Raw genomic sequence first — 14455 nt, forward strand, 5'->3', positions numbered from 1 at the left:
TTCTCTAGACTGTTAAATACTAAAATAGTAGTTTCTCTGGGCTCTCATGGTCCTGTTGGTATGTGTCTGATATGTTACAGTTTCTAAAGGATATTTTACAACACTTGAGTAGAAATAAGCTTTTGGAGAGTGATGACCCTTAATTTGAGTCTGTTTCTGTCACTGTCTGTGACCTTGGGAAGATAACTTTACTCCTTTGTCTAATGTTTTCATGTATAAAAATGACCTTAGAAAGGCCATCATAAAAAGACCATTTATACATTTTTCAGGTCTAAAGATAACCTTACAAAGGCACTAAAAAAATTATAAAATAAATATATGCTGATTGTGAAAAACTAAAACACTGCAGAAATATATAAATTACCAAGAAAAGTTTGCATCAGTCACCCTCAGAAATAACTACTCATAGGTTTCCCCATGCCTAATTCAAAAATGCATTGAGTATTATTAATATTGGATCATCTTATGATACTGATTTTCAGCTTTCTTTTTAAATTTAATGCTTTGAAAATATTTGCATTTTTTAAATGATTTTTGAGTTTTCCATTATACAAATGTGGCATAATTGGTTTATAGTATCCTTATTGGATTGTTTCTAATTTTTCACTGCTATAAAAATGCTACAGTGAATAAATTTGTACAGAGATTTTGCAAACAGGCAACCCACTTTAGTAAATAAATTCACCAGAATTATTGAGGATTTTTGACTGCCCTGATAATGGATAGTTGGTAAGCAGATAAATAAAATTCAACTGAATCTTAATGATTTGTGTTTTTTTTTAATTTTTTACATGTTGACACTATAATCTTGGGTAGAATTTGGCGGTAATATCAGAATTATCTCATTCATTTTACTGGTTTAGTGCCACATGCATATAAGCCCCCAAAACCCAACAAATAGAACACTTTACATTTGTTTCAAACTCTCAACCTTACTAAGGTTTAAAGTATCAAGCATTTCATAGGATCACCTTATAATTGGTCTAATTAAACAACTGAAATAACCAGGCATAAGCATAGTTAGCCCTAAACTCAACAAGCTGAGTGGCAGCAACATCATCTGTGGTTCAGAGTACGGTCACTACTATGCTTCTAAATAATGGAATAAACCATAAAGTGGTCTCTCAGTCAAGCCACACACAAGTAAGAGGTGTGACCTTAAGCGAGTAAGATGAAATTTTATACCATCATCCCAGAAAAGTGCTCTTGTTTTGGTTACTTTATATAATTAGTTGATATCTGGCATAAGGGAAATGACTTGTGTTTCTGTATTTAACATCTCTACATTTAGAACATCTAATTTTCTCAATCCCCCAAAATTAACATTTATTACAGATATTTTCCCATTGACAGAGTAATGTCAGAATCATTCTGAGTTTTTGAAGACCAAACATGGTAACATCACTGACATCACTGAAAGTCAGCAATTAATAGCTCTAACATTGAATGGTACCTCACCAAGCTAATTAATCAGAAATATCTCCGGTGTTCATGCTATGTAAGATTTAGCTTTAGCCAAGGTCTATGCAAAGATTAACCAAGTAATGTGTACAGAAGATACATCCGGTATTGTAAAAATCCTTTCACTTTGATAGTATAGAAGAGGTGCCAGCCCTTCTGTTTTACATGTAGTCAGTCTGTCCTTTTCAAGTTGTGTGATCATGAATGTGTCAACTTAACATCTCAGAATTTTTGTATCTTCTTCTGTGGAATGAAAATAACAGCATATATCTTGTCATCTCACAGGATTTGTCAGATGATCAAATGAAGTAATGTGCAGAACTAAACAATGGGGGAATTATTATCACCATTGTTACTTTCATTTGAAGTAAAGAAAATATTTTTAAACTCAGTAGTTTAATTTACAATTTAAGTATGTGTTTTGAAGTGCCTGTTAGCAAAAATTCACTAGAAGCATGTGGCACACTTAGTTTTTATGTAAAATTTGTGAGTTTTATCTTTAACTGAATCTTTTGGCCATGTGTCAACAAACTAGTGTTATTCTTCACCAAAGGGATGAACTTGAAAAAGGTGTGATGTATGAATTTTTACAATTGTAGGCAAAATTGTAATGTTATGCATATGAATACATATTCATTTTTTCAGGGAGAGGGCTTGTAGATTTCATCAAGAAATCTTTCACAAGAGTAGATGATCACTCATATATCACTTACCTAGAGGCTCATGAAATTTTGCCACTTTCTATAGTTCCTTATTTGGCCAAAAGGAGAGTAAGATGCAGAGGGGGAAAAACAAAAAACTTCTCTGACAAAGAGGGGGAGAAGCTGTCATCTCTTGTATTCTTTTATCAATCCCTGAAGACTTTGCTTTCAACAATAAGTGATCTGAGACTATGTGCTTCTCAGCAGATCCCAGAGGACTAGATTGGTGCTCACTTGCAGAACGCCAGAGGGGAAGGATTGACTGCAGATCTGCCTTTTGATTCTGCTGGCTCTCAGCTGACCCATACCTTTTGTTGCAAGACCACCGCCCAAGTTACAGACACTAACACAGGCACACTGAGTATGGGCTATGATGATTTATAACTAATGAGGGCAGAACCTTAGAACTGCAGCTTCCCTGTAAACTTTGGGGCTGAATTCAACACAGAATCAGCCCTCATACTGTTAACAAAAGTCCACCTGCCAGAGCTAGAGGGTCAAATGTTTATCTTGGAAGATAACTTGAAAGCGGTGCCAAATACACAATGGCTTTTTTTTCCACTTGGGGGATTAGATGTTCATCTTACTTATCCCAAATGTCATGACTTACTTGCATGTGACTTCAGTGCTATGCACTTCATTAAGCTGTCACATTTTCCATTTTAGCAATGTCAAGCTACCTCTTTATCATTAAATATGAACTACCTGAAGTAATCAGAGCATTCATGGGACTTGAAGAAAATACTGGGTATGTCTTACGTTCCCTCTGTGACATCAAGTGACCCATTCTACTTGTTCTTTTCTGATTCTAATATCCTTGTCTCTCCTTCTCTTCTAGAGAATGGTACCTCAATGGCAACTACCTCGTCATATTTGTGTCTGTTGGAATTATTCTTCCACTTTCGCTCCTTAAAAATTTAGGTAAAGATATTTTCTAACTAAAAATATTTTTATTTCACATTTAAATAGGTAAGCTGATTGTAGATTCCAATATTCAGCTTCCAAAATTTTTCTTCTACTGTCTAGGTTATCTTGGCTATACCAGCGGATTTTCTCTTACCTGCATGGTGTTTTTTGTTAGTGTGGTAAGTGATATGATGACATGATCCTTGTAAGTTGGTTAGCATGAGCTTATTTTTGTGCCTAAATTAGTGTCCTCATTTTGTTCAAGCACTTCACTGATATGAAATAGTTCTTGTATCACAGGTGATTTTATTGTAGACTAATTTAGAACAGAAAAGGAGCAGCTATGATTTAAAGATAGATTTAAAGTATGATTTAAAGATAGCCACTACTAATGGTATGGTCTAGGCACACTGGGTATATATTGAGAAAAAAGGAACACTTCAAGCAGGAACATGACAATAATCCAGTACTTAGAATAATAGAGAAGAGTCCCAGAAAAGAAACAAGAAGGCTATAGCCGTATTCACATGAATCAGCCATTCTCTCCTACACATTCCACCCATTAAGAGAGGACAGGCACAGTGGAATTAAAGAAGAAAACCTCCTTTTCCAGGCCACTGACAGAAGAGGGAATTTCTTGCACTATCATGAATGCCAAAATTTATAAAGCATTTCCCCAAAGAGGTAAAGGAGAAGGAAAAAAGTTTTGATGGCCCATGTTACTATTAGTTTGAAGAAATAAAAGATATGAAATATAGCAAGGAAATGATCATCTTTCTCATGGAAAGGCATGAAAGAGGGTGGGAATGATTCATGCAAAATATTGTCCTGTTAACTCTAAGAGGCAGGGCTGCCAACCACAGTTCCAACTCTTCCCTTAGAACAGAGGCTAGAGGGAGTTTACTTTGTCCAGTCTAAAAGGAACCCAACGGAGTTCCCTCACCACCCACCCCATAAGCCACACATATGCATTCTTATTTCATTGTGTTTTCTCAAAAGGCTGATTTTTTTTTTCTTTTTTAATGACTGAGTCTAGGTGATTTACAAGAAATTCCAAATACCCTGCCCTCTGCCTGTTTTGGATCACAGTGTTGGAAATCTATCATTCAACAACACACTTCCAATGCATGTAGTAATGTTACCCAACAACTCTGAGAGTTCTGATGTGAACTTCATGATGGATTACACTCACCGCAATCCTTCAGGGCTGGATGAGAACCAGGCCAAGGGCTCTCTTCATGACAGTGGCGTAGAGTATGAAGCCCATAGTGATGACAAGTGTCAACCCAAATATTTTGTATTCAACTCCCGGGTAAGTGAGAGGTCCAGGCTTCTAATGAGCCCAGTTATGTGTTTTTCTGAGTTTTTATTCAAGTAACTGAGATAGTCTGAGATCACTATCTATATTGAAATGCTAAATACGTGGTGTTGTCTTTGTTTTTCAGACGGCCTATGCAATTCCTATCCTAGCATTTGCATTTGTATGCCACCCTGAGGTCCTTCCCATCTACAGTGAACTTAAAGAGTAAGGCAGCCATCATTTTAGCATTCTAATTTGCTTTGAAAATCTCCTCATATGTTCAAAGGTTCTTTAAGAGAAAACAGTTTATAGCTTCCTCTTCAGAGGAAGTATGTACTCCATCCACTCCTCAGTAACATGCTATAATCAGAAAGGTGGGAATCAGCCCACCACAGCACTATCTTATCTGCTTCTTTCTCTCCTTTCGCTCCACCTTAATGGTTCAGGGGAGGGATTCATCGCAGATAGACAAGGAGCCAATGGTTGTAATCACTGTGGCAGATGTTGGAAATTTAAATTTGAATTTTGTTGGGAAGAAGTGATGTCAACTGGACTAGAAATGGTAACACCCGTGAAGACCAAAACTTACCGTTCAGGCAGCCTTGATAGCCACTGATGTCATTTCCAGTCAGCATCTAACCCTCGTCTAGAACACATTCACCACAAGAGATGTACGAATATCTGTCCTTCGTTCTTTTATTTTTACAATGGAGTCACTGGCTAGAAAATCTTGTTTCTTCCAGCTGACAATGTATGATTCATTTGTATTCTTTTTTCTTTGAAGTTGCTGGGGAACAAAAGATATGAACTCATTATAGCTGTTTTCCTCTTTCCCTTAAGGGAGGGTATCATATAGTAATTCTCAACTTTTTAACCCAAACATCAGTAATCTCAGTCTTCATTCTAAGTAGCAAAACTTTCCTCATAAATTTTGATTTACCTCATAAAAAATTTCAGAACACTTTCAAGTATTTTGGTGTCTTTGATGTACTTTGAAAATCACGTGTAGCAGTTACTCCAGAAGCCTGACTATTGACCTTTGGTAGCCAGGTTCCTTTTAGAATGGTTTCCAGAAGCTTTTCAGGGAACAATGTCAGGCTTCCCAGTAGTCTGGACTCTTGGCATTAGTACTTTGCTGACTCTAGTAGGTTCTTTTCCTCAACTAAAGTCATCTCATTATGAAATGCAAAAGCTTTCTATGTTAGGAGCCTGTTTGAGCTTTATGTTAATTACATTCTTATTAAATGGGCAGGCTTACTGACCAACATGAAATACACTGTTCCTCTTCTAGGGAAATGGTTGTTTTTAAGACTGAAGGAGTAGTGTTTAAGAAAAATGGAAACAAATCCTCATTAGCACTCTAAGATAAATTTAAATCAGCTATAAGTTTATGTACTAGAAATGTGTCTTCACAATGAGCAATACATATATATATTTTATTATTCATTATTTTAATTTTAAAAGGTGATTAAAAATAAATAAGTTTAAAAACAAAGCTTGGTGTTCTTTCTTGTTCCAGTCGGTCCCAGAGAAAAATGCAAACAGTGTCAAATATTTCCATCACGGGGATGCTCGTCATGTACCTGCTTGCTGCCCTTTTTGGTTACCTAACCTTCTATGGTAGGTCACTCTGTGAAAGTCATTCTCTATATGCAAATCCTGGTTAGGCTGATCCTTGACCTGGGTAGGTATGATTTTTTTTTTTAATTGCCTTCTATAAGCATGATCTATAGATGAAACATATTCAATTAATATATTTTAGCTTTGTCACTTGACCTGAGGAAATGGGGCCTGAATCAGACTGGTTAACAAGTTACAACAATTTGTGAATTAACACATATTTTATAAAAAAATATCCCTTAAACGAAATTATTTTCCTTCAAGGATAGATGATATTTCTTTGGCTAGACTCATAGTCCAGCTCAAGCTAGAAGTGATGAGAATGCATCCACTTGCATGTAATAAAGCTCCTTTGATGGAATTATTAACTGCCAAGTAAATGGCAGTGAAACTGCAAAGTCCTCAAGTTTGAACTTGCCTCCTGTTTACCAGTCAAGTAAAATCTGGGAGCTTGGGACTTTAGGTAAAAGTTCTGACATATCCCATTTTATTATGTTATACCAAATTATTTCCTAAGAAAGAGGACATGACAGAATTTCCTTCAATCTGAGAAGACACTACCAAAAAAAGAGTGACTATGGCCACATTAGATTATGCCTGCAACATTTCCTATCTGGCATCTTAACAGTTCACAAAGGGAGTAGGATTGTACTCCTTCCATGAAGTACAGCCCCACAAACAGATTTCATGGAATCACATACTGACCTTGTAGCATATGTTTACATGAATCAGTATATCAATATAAATATATTTTTTGTATAAACCTCTTTTTAAAGTTTTTAACTTAAATTATTTTTTCTTACTGACTTGGTAAATTGAATTGAATGTATGACAGATTATGGATAAAAAGATTCAGGAGCAGGCCACCATTTGCTTAGGTTTTCTTTCTCTTTGACTAATATTTAACTATTAACCAAACACGTGCTTTAGATTGGGTCTTAACATTTTGCTGGTTGTGAAATAATGAATGTCAAGGTCAATGCTGCTTAGGTATTTTCACCCCTTTTTTTCTGATCTTGAGGCAAAAATCCAACTACATTCGATTCCATAAATATTTCCTTGTTATTTGTGTTGGAATCCTGAATAATAACTGTGTTTTCAAGTAGGGCAGCTTCTTCATCTTAGAGTAGTATCCCTTGGGAGACACTTTCAAATTTATACTAATTTGTCCTTGCATGTTACTTATACTTAGTTTAATGAGTTTCATAAGACAAGCAAAACTTGGAAAAGCTCAATAATATGTGTTTTAGTGTGGTGATGGAGTCATAGTGTTGAGCTTGAAAAAACTGTAGCAATCATTCATCCTAGAGTTTACACACTGGGTTTGTAACCTGCATCAGGAGTGACTGGACAGGTAGGGGAAAGGGAGGTGGTAGCCTGGGAAAGACAAGATCTGGGGCTTGGGCCTCCCATCCTCTTTAACAAGAGCACCTTGTTCTCCGTCTGATTTATAATTGCTTCTACACAGCAGAGATAGATTTATCGCAATGCAAATGAGCTTGAGAGCCTCCTTATTTTGTATTATAGTTCTTGCAACCTTATAAGCTTCAGGACCTCTTTGTTCTTTTGAATGAAGATTGCATAGCTAATGAGCTCAGAGGTAAGACCAGAGGTGCCTGGATTCCCAGACCTGGGTCTTTTCCACTGTTCTGTGTTCTCTCTATAAAATGTTGTCATAAGTGACAAGTGCTGATTTGACAACACCAAGTAGACTCATTCTCTTTCTCTTATTGTAGGAGAAGTTGAAGATGAATTACTTCATGCCTACAGCAAAGTGTATACATTTGACATCCCCCTTCTCATGGTTCGCCTGGCAGTCCTTGTGGCAGTAACTTTAACTGTGCCCATTGTCCTTTTTCCAGTAAGTGCATAAGGCTTTGATGAAAGAAACCTATTTGCCCCCATAAATTAGTATATGTGTTCTACCTTGATTTTGATTTAATTATAGTGTGACTTTGCAATTGCAATGCCTGAGGTTATTATTACTTTCCTATAGCATTTTGGAGCCACTTAAAATTGGCTATTTAATGTGTAGGTAGAGCAAGGAGTTTTAGGTGGTATTTTTATAGTGTAGAAAAAAAATCATGAAACATTTTAAAACTGAAATTTGGAAAATGGAGCTTGAGCTTCTGACTTGTGAAAAGTCAGAATATAAAAATATATAAAACTGAGTAGAGTTCATATAACTTCAGAATCTTGAAAGCCAAAACCATATTAACTTTCAAATCATACTGAATTTCATCACAGTTTTGAAGATATTTCATTTCTTTTTTGAGTTTGTTATGCTCATAATATCCAAAAGTTGCCTTATTTAACCTGATGCCTTGAAGGCTAATGAGAAGGGGATTCATCTTAAGTAAATTACATACCAGAAAAAAAGTTTTTCAAAAAAGTTATTCTATCTATCACATATTTCTCTGACACATGCCCTCTGCCAGACTCACATCAGGTCACCCCTCCTTGGCATTTGTTATTGGCATCAGTTTGTTCTGAGATCCCAGAGCAGAGCTTGTAGTGAAGATTTGGGCTGCATGAGTTAAAAACCACCACCTAAGGATAAACACAGGTCTTCACCCTCCTGCCAACTCTTCTTTCATAAACACTGAATTTACTCATTCATTTGAGGAGGCAAAAATAAGTGACATAGTAACCAGCACTGTCCTGGACATAATGTTCCATACAGGGCTGGCATATGAGAACTATTTCTATAATGGCACTGTGGTCACTTTAAATGCAACTTGTGTGCTGAAATATATTTTGGCACATTCCTTTTTCATGAGTGCATGAAATCAGATCTGTATTACTATGGTGGCTAATACTTTACTCTTAAATCATGTCTTGCTTCTAATATAACTGGAAGTATTTCAGATGACATACACATAGCTTTTGCCTAAAATCAGTTCCATCTTGGGTATAAGACAGAAGACAACTATAAACAGAAGGTATATGATAGGGGAAAATTGCCAGGCAAACAACTTCACTGAGAAAAGAATGTAAGGAGCCCTTGTTTTTATGTGTAGAAAAATTAGTCACTAAATTTTGGCACAGAGTAGGCATTCACATCATTGTAGAACTAAAGCATAAGAAATCTGTGATGTGCTTTTGTATTGCTTTATTCATACTCATATAGTGTTTTCAAGCTATGGTCTTAAGGGATTGCCAGACTTGGCCATCATTGCACAGACAGCTGGTAACAGTTCAACTAGTGCAGCTCATAGCCTAACACTGATGGCTGCAATTATTGTCATGGGACTTAAAAGTCATTTACTGATGAACATTTCACTTCAGCACTGAAAATCCAAATCTCCCCTTAGAAATTCTTACTCTATGTGAGAAATAAAGCACTGGTATAAATATGACCATCAGGAATAGCAATGGTGTGTAAACATTAGGTGCCATTAGAACCAAAGTTGACCATGAGAACCAGAGTTCAGAAAAATGACTAACTGCTACCCTTCATTATGTATTTCCACTCAACATTAGCATTTATAAAACATTTTTCACATTATCCTGTCCTCACTCTTGAAATGTTACGTTTAAGTAATCTGTGTAAGTGCTCCCCTGCCCCAAAGTTATAAATCCCTGGGGATTGGGGATGTGCACAGTGACTGGCACAGAGGGTAAGCCCAGTTGTGCTTGGGAAGAACAATGGTCTTCAAATGAATCTTGTCTTGTTTTGAAATGTATAGACTGCTGTTTCTTACAAAAGCATAGACACTCCTTCCCTTGGTGACATACATGTGCCATGAATTTAGTTATGTTGAGGATCTGGGCTAAATGAACCAAACCTCTTTATAGATGATGGATACATAGAGATGGTGACAGAGAGTGGTCTAATGTCCTTGAATGGATGTCAGTCAAGCTCTCTGAGGCTAAATTCATTTCTTTTTCTTTACCCAAATGCTAAAAGTTGTTATTGGTGCTTTTGCTTGTTTATTTCATATAACTTAGGGCTCAGATTTTCAATGCGTCAAATGCTGAGTCACAGCATGGATTTCCTGACAGTTTATTTCATCTAAGGAACTCGTGAACAATAAGAAGTTGATTTACTTGCCTTGATATCTCCACATATAAATAATAAAACAAAAAAACTAATCTGGATTAAAATCTATCAGCTTTAGATATAATTTTGTGTTCTCCTTCTTTCAGTGTGACAGCTGGGCTCTCTTTCTTAGGAGCCTGAGAAGATATGACTGGGGTTTGTTTTTCCTTTACTTCATTATTATCTTTCTTTTCTCCAATCAGTTTAGTTTTTTCCTTTTTAGTAAAAGGTGCATAATAACTGCTTGCAGTATTTGTTGAACAAATGAATAAATGAAACGAATGAAAGTAGTGTTTTCACTAGCAGCCCAATATTTCTTTCTCTCTTAGTAGTGGGTGGGGTATCTATTATGGAATGGCAGCTCCTTCCGGAGTACTGATCATACCATTTTCAGCTTGTGCTTCCCTTTATGCAGTAAAGTTCCCATATTTCCATAAAGAACAGGAAACCAAATAATCCTAATGGATATATTATGAACACACAGACTCAAATTTCACCTGCCATGCTTTTGAAAAATGATCCCTAGCTACTTGTATTCCATCTTATAGTTAAAATTATTCTTTTCACTTACGTTGCCTTCAGATCTTCTGTTTTGAAGTGTATGCAGATGTCAGCATAGAAATGCAGCATATATTGCTATGAACTGCAGTGGAGTAGTGATTGGTAGGTACTTCCAACATCCTTGCCCTAAGCCAACCGGAAAAGTGAAAGTGTAAGCTACATCTAAACAATCTGAGAATTAAAAAAAAAAAAAAAGAGTTAGAGCTATGACTCTCACTGTCTCCTGTGCCTTCACGTTTTTGACCTTCACATTGGGTCGCTGCATCAGAATACAGCATCCCCTCACAGGCTCCTGTTCAGGACTCTCCCTCTGGAAATAACAGATGTTGTCTCTAGAGCTCCCTAGAACCTAAACTGAATCATTCTGGGTCAGAGGCCCTGGTTGGTGCTGCAGACCTCCCTGACCCACAGCATCTGACCCACATTTCCAGGTTCCTAGCGGCTTGTGTCAATAAAGCAAAGGGCACATAGTTAAGTGGAAGAGCAGATGAGGCTCAGTGGGAATAAGCCAGTGGACTGTCCTGGCAAAGGTAAACAGAACTGCTGAGGGGCCTTTTGGTCCTAGGTTCCCTCCTCAGGGAAGCACTTTAACATGGAATGACAAGCAAGTTTGCTTCTGGATCTTTTCCACCACCACCACTAGCCTAGTACCTCCCTCCCTCATTGCTCTGTTGCCCTCTTCAGGAATGTATTGGAAACTGCCTTCAGTTCTGTTTGGGATTTTCTTATTCCCTGTTCACAAAGAGGCAGTAGCTTTCACGTTTACTCCAATCATTCTATCTATTATTCTCATAAACTTTCTGTGCTCTCATATCATTAGGCCAAATGTTAGTCTTTCTGAGAGCCAAGAGATCACTTTCATATTCAGAGGCCCTTGACATATAGGACTGCCTCTAACTCACTCTAACTCAGCTTATTGACTTGAATGCACCATTTTAACAAATGACTGAAAAACAAACTCTGAGTATTCTCTGAAAATGAACCTGTATTTCACACTTGTTTATTCTATCAGTTTAACACTGTGAAACAAATTAAGTTCTCAGCACTATGTATATAACATAAAAACTTTATTTTACGCCTACTAATTGGACCAGTTTGGACAATATTGAATAAACACTAATTGCAGATCATAACATAGAATTATAGGCTGATGAGGAAAACAGTATCACACCATTTGCTTTCCTCAGTTTACTTTGCAGAATGAGTTTCATAATGTTCACTAATCCAATATTTAAAATCCTTTACACAGTTATTCTTAAACTATTTCCAGAGACCATCTGGTTTGTCATTCTAGAAATGAAATTGCCATTTCAGCCTAAACAGATGGCTTTAATTTTTGGTGTAGTGGTATGAAAGGAATGTCACATGAGAAACTGCAAGCTATTTGGTTTGAATTTTTGTCATTCATACATGTTTCAAAATATATTTTACATTTTCTCTCTTTAAATGAGTTCCCATCTCTGCACCATTAAGTGACTTCAGAACTAAAATTTTAAAGAGAAAAATGAATCACAGCATTTCCAAAACTGTGAACTCATAGCTCAACTGAAGTATTTACTTATTGAAAAGCTGATAGAGTAATTCCACTAAGTCAAAAAAGTGTCCTCTAAAAGATTCGAAAGATAAGAGTGTTTTCAGCTTTGTTAAGGTGTACAAACACAAATGTCACTCCCTCCCTCTGCCCGCAGGGCACTTTATCCAGTTACAGCAGAGTAACTTGAGCAGCTGAGCCTCTCTTGACCCTTCCCCTACTTATTTCAACTGCTAAAATAGGGCTGAAATCTGTCAAGAACGCTGAAGGGAAGGAAAAGATTTCTACTATTCAATTTAATTTAAGCTTTTATTGAGTAACCGCTACTGTGTGCACAACACTAAGCTAGAAAGTCTGAGGAGTGTTAAGATTATTAGGTCCTGCTCCTTGCTGTTTGTAGACTTACAATCTATCAATGGGGAGAGGTAAAAAGGAGAGAAAGAGAAAGGAGCAAACACAAAAACATCAAAATTTTTAAATGCCGGATGGCAAAATGTTAAATAAAATGCAAACTTAAGGAAGACCTAGATTTATAAAAATTCCTTTCACAGTCTTGTGTAAATCAGTTCAGTGCTTGCCCTTAATGTCGAATCCAGTCTGATGAGACATGAATAGTGATCAACAAGGGTTTTACTGTGTTTCTGAATTATGTGTCTTACCTGTTATCTCTTTCTGATTGGGATTATTTTTAACAATAAATTCTGAAAACTAAGAAAGTGAACACATAAAATATTGTATTATAAAACACACCAAGAAAAAATGATACTTCAACTCAAATATCAAAAGTTAGCATCAAAACTGCACAGCAAGATGAATGTATAGTCATGTGTTGCTTAAAAATGTGGACATATCCTGAGAAATGCATCGTTAGGCAATTTTGTCATTGTGCAAACATCATAGAGTGTACTTGCAGTCTAAATGGTGGAGTCTACTATACACCAAGGCTATAGGGCATAGTCTATTACTCTTAGGCTCCAAACCTGTACAATATGTTACTGTACTGAATACTGTAGTTACCTATAACATAAATGCTAAGTATTTGTGTATCCAAACATAGAAGAGGTACTGTAAAAATACAGTATTACAACCTTAGGGTATCATTGTCTTATATGTGGTTTGTTGTTGACTAAAATGACTATACTTAATACCACTGAACTGTACACTTAAAACTGGTTAAGATGGTAAATTCTATGTTATGTATGTTTTTTCATAATAAAAAATTGAAAAAAAGCATCAAGATCTTTTGTGGGAAAAAAAAAAGAAAATGTTTTAGAGTGATGAGAATATTTGAAATAGTAGATAAAGTCAAAAAGAAAGAAATGATCTCACCTTTGAACTTTCTTGTTCCAGATTCGTACATCAGTGACTACACTGTTATTTCCCAAAAGACCCTTCAGCTGGATAAGACATTTCCTGATTGCAGCCATGCTTATTGCACTTAATAATGTTCTGGTCATCCTTGTGCCAACTATAAAATATATCTTTGGATTCATAGGTGAGTTTCAGAAAGGCTTTAATTTGGTCACCTCAAACTTATGCCTCCTTAAATGGTGGGCAGGGAACTAGTGCTGGGTCATCCAGATCCCCGTCTTTCTCAGGTTCACAGATTCCCTTTATCTCTTTGAGGCTCTGGTGGTTGAGCTGGTCACTTTCTCTTCCTCCTAAGTGACACTGGCAGCCACCTTATAGATTACTTACTCCAGCTGCTTTTTCTGACAGATGAGAAAACTGAGCCCCATAGAAGTCAAGTCATATCCCTTGGTGTGGACCCAGGATTTTGACATAGGTATTAGCTGTGTCATCAGGAAAAGAGAAAGATAGATTTTACCTACCAGAAGCTCTCTGAGGTCTATGAGTATCAGCTAAACATTAAAAGACATCTTCAGAGGAATAGAAGGTTGATTTTGTAAAGCGTATTATTAATATTTCCCATAACTGCATGATCTGTTTTCAATCTCATTGAGGGGTTACTTAAATTTTAAACACAGTCTAAAACTTTGTAAGAATCATGTATAGGCAACTTGAAAAGTAAGAGATGGATAGGGTGCATCATGAGTTCATCCACCTTATTATGTATTTATATTACTAATCTCCTGTAAATTTGTCTTAAATTCAGCCTTTTGCTGCTTATTATATGTTACATATACTTATGCAGCTTTGATGTTAGGTATATTTTAATTATCTCTATAAACATATCTTCTATGAATAAGCAACCAAGATGAGCTTATGTGACTTAAGTATGTGTTTTTAGTGCTAAGTATAGGATAGCTTTATATTTGGTTTATTTAAAGTGTGTGCTGACATATCCTTTGCTGGCTAAGACCTGCTGGGTG

General features: G+C 36.3%; 1 protein-coding gene across 8 annotated transcripts in view; it reads left to right on the forward strand.

The window, feature by feature from the left end:
• The window catches only part of SLC38A4 (solute carrier family 38 member 4), an 82980-nt gene that overhangs the window by 63465 nt on the left and 5060 nt on the right, over positions 1 to 14455 (forward strand). For all 8 annotated transcript variants that reach the window (XM_009003592.5, XM_054238140.2, XM_078338852.1 and 5 more), the window contains exons 7-14: positions 2829 to 2910; positions 3001 to 3083; positions 3189 to 3247; positions 4105 to 4380; positions 4514 to 4593; positions 5888 to 5988; positions 7725 to 7849; positions 13473 to 13617. In XM_009003592.5, the coding sequence (XP_009001840.2) occupies positions 2829 to 2910; positions 3001 to 3083; positions 3189 to 3247; positions 4105 to 4380; positions 4514 to 4593; positions 5888 to 5988; positions 7725 to 7849; positions 13473 to 13617 (951 nt within the window). The remainder of the gene's footprint in view (positions 1 to 2828; positions 2911 to 3000; positions 3084 to 3188; positions 3248 to 4104; positions 4381 to 4513; positions 4594 to 5887; positions 5989 to 7724; positions 7850 to 13472; positions 13618 to 14455) is intronic.

Source organism: Callithrix jacchus, chromosome 9, assembly GCF_049354715.1.
Source record: "Callithrix jacchus isolate 240 chromosome 9, calJac240_pri, whole genome shotgun sequence".
Classification (NCBI taxonomy): domain Eukaryota; kingdom Metazoa; phylum Chordata; class Mammalia; order Primates; family Cebidae; genus Callithrix; species Callithrix jacchus.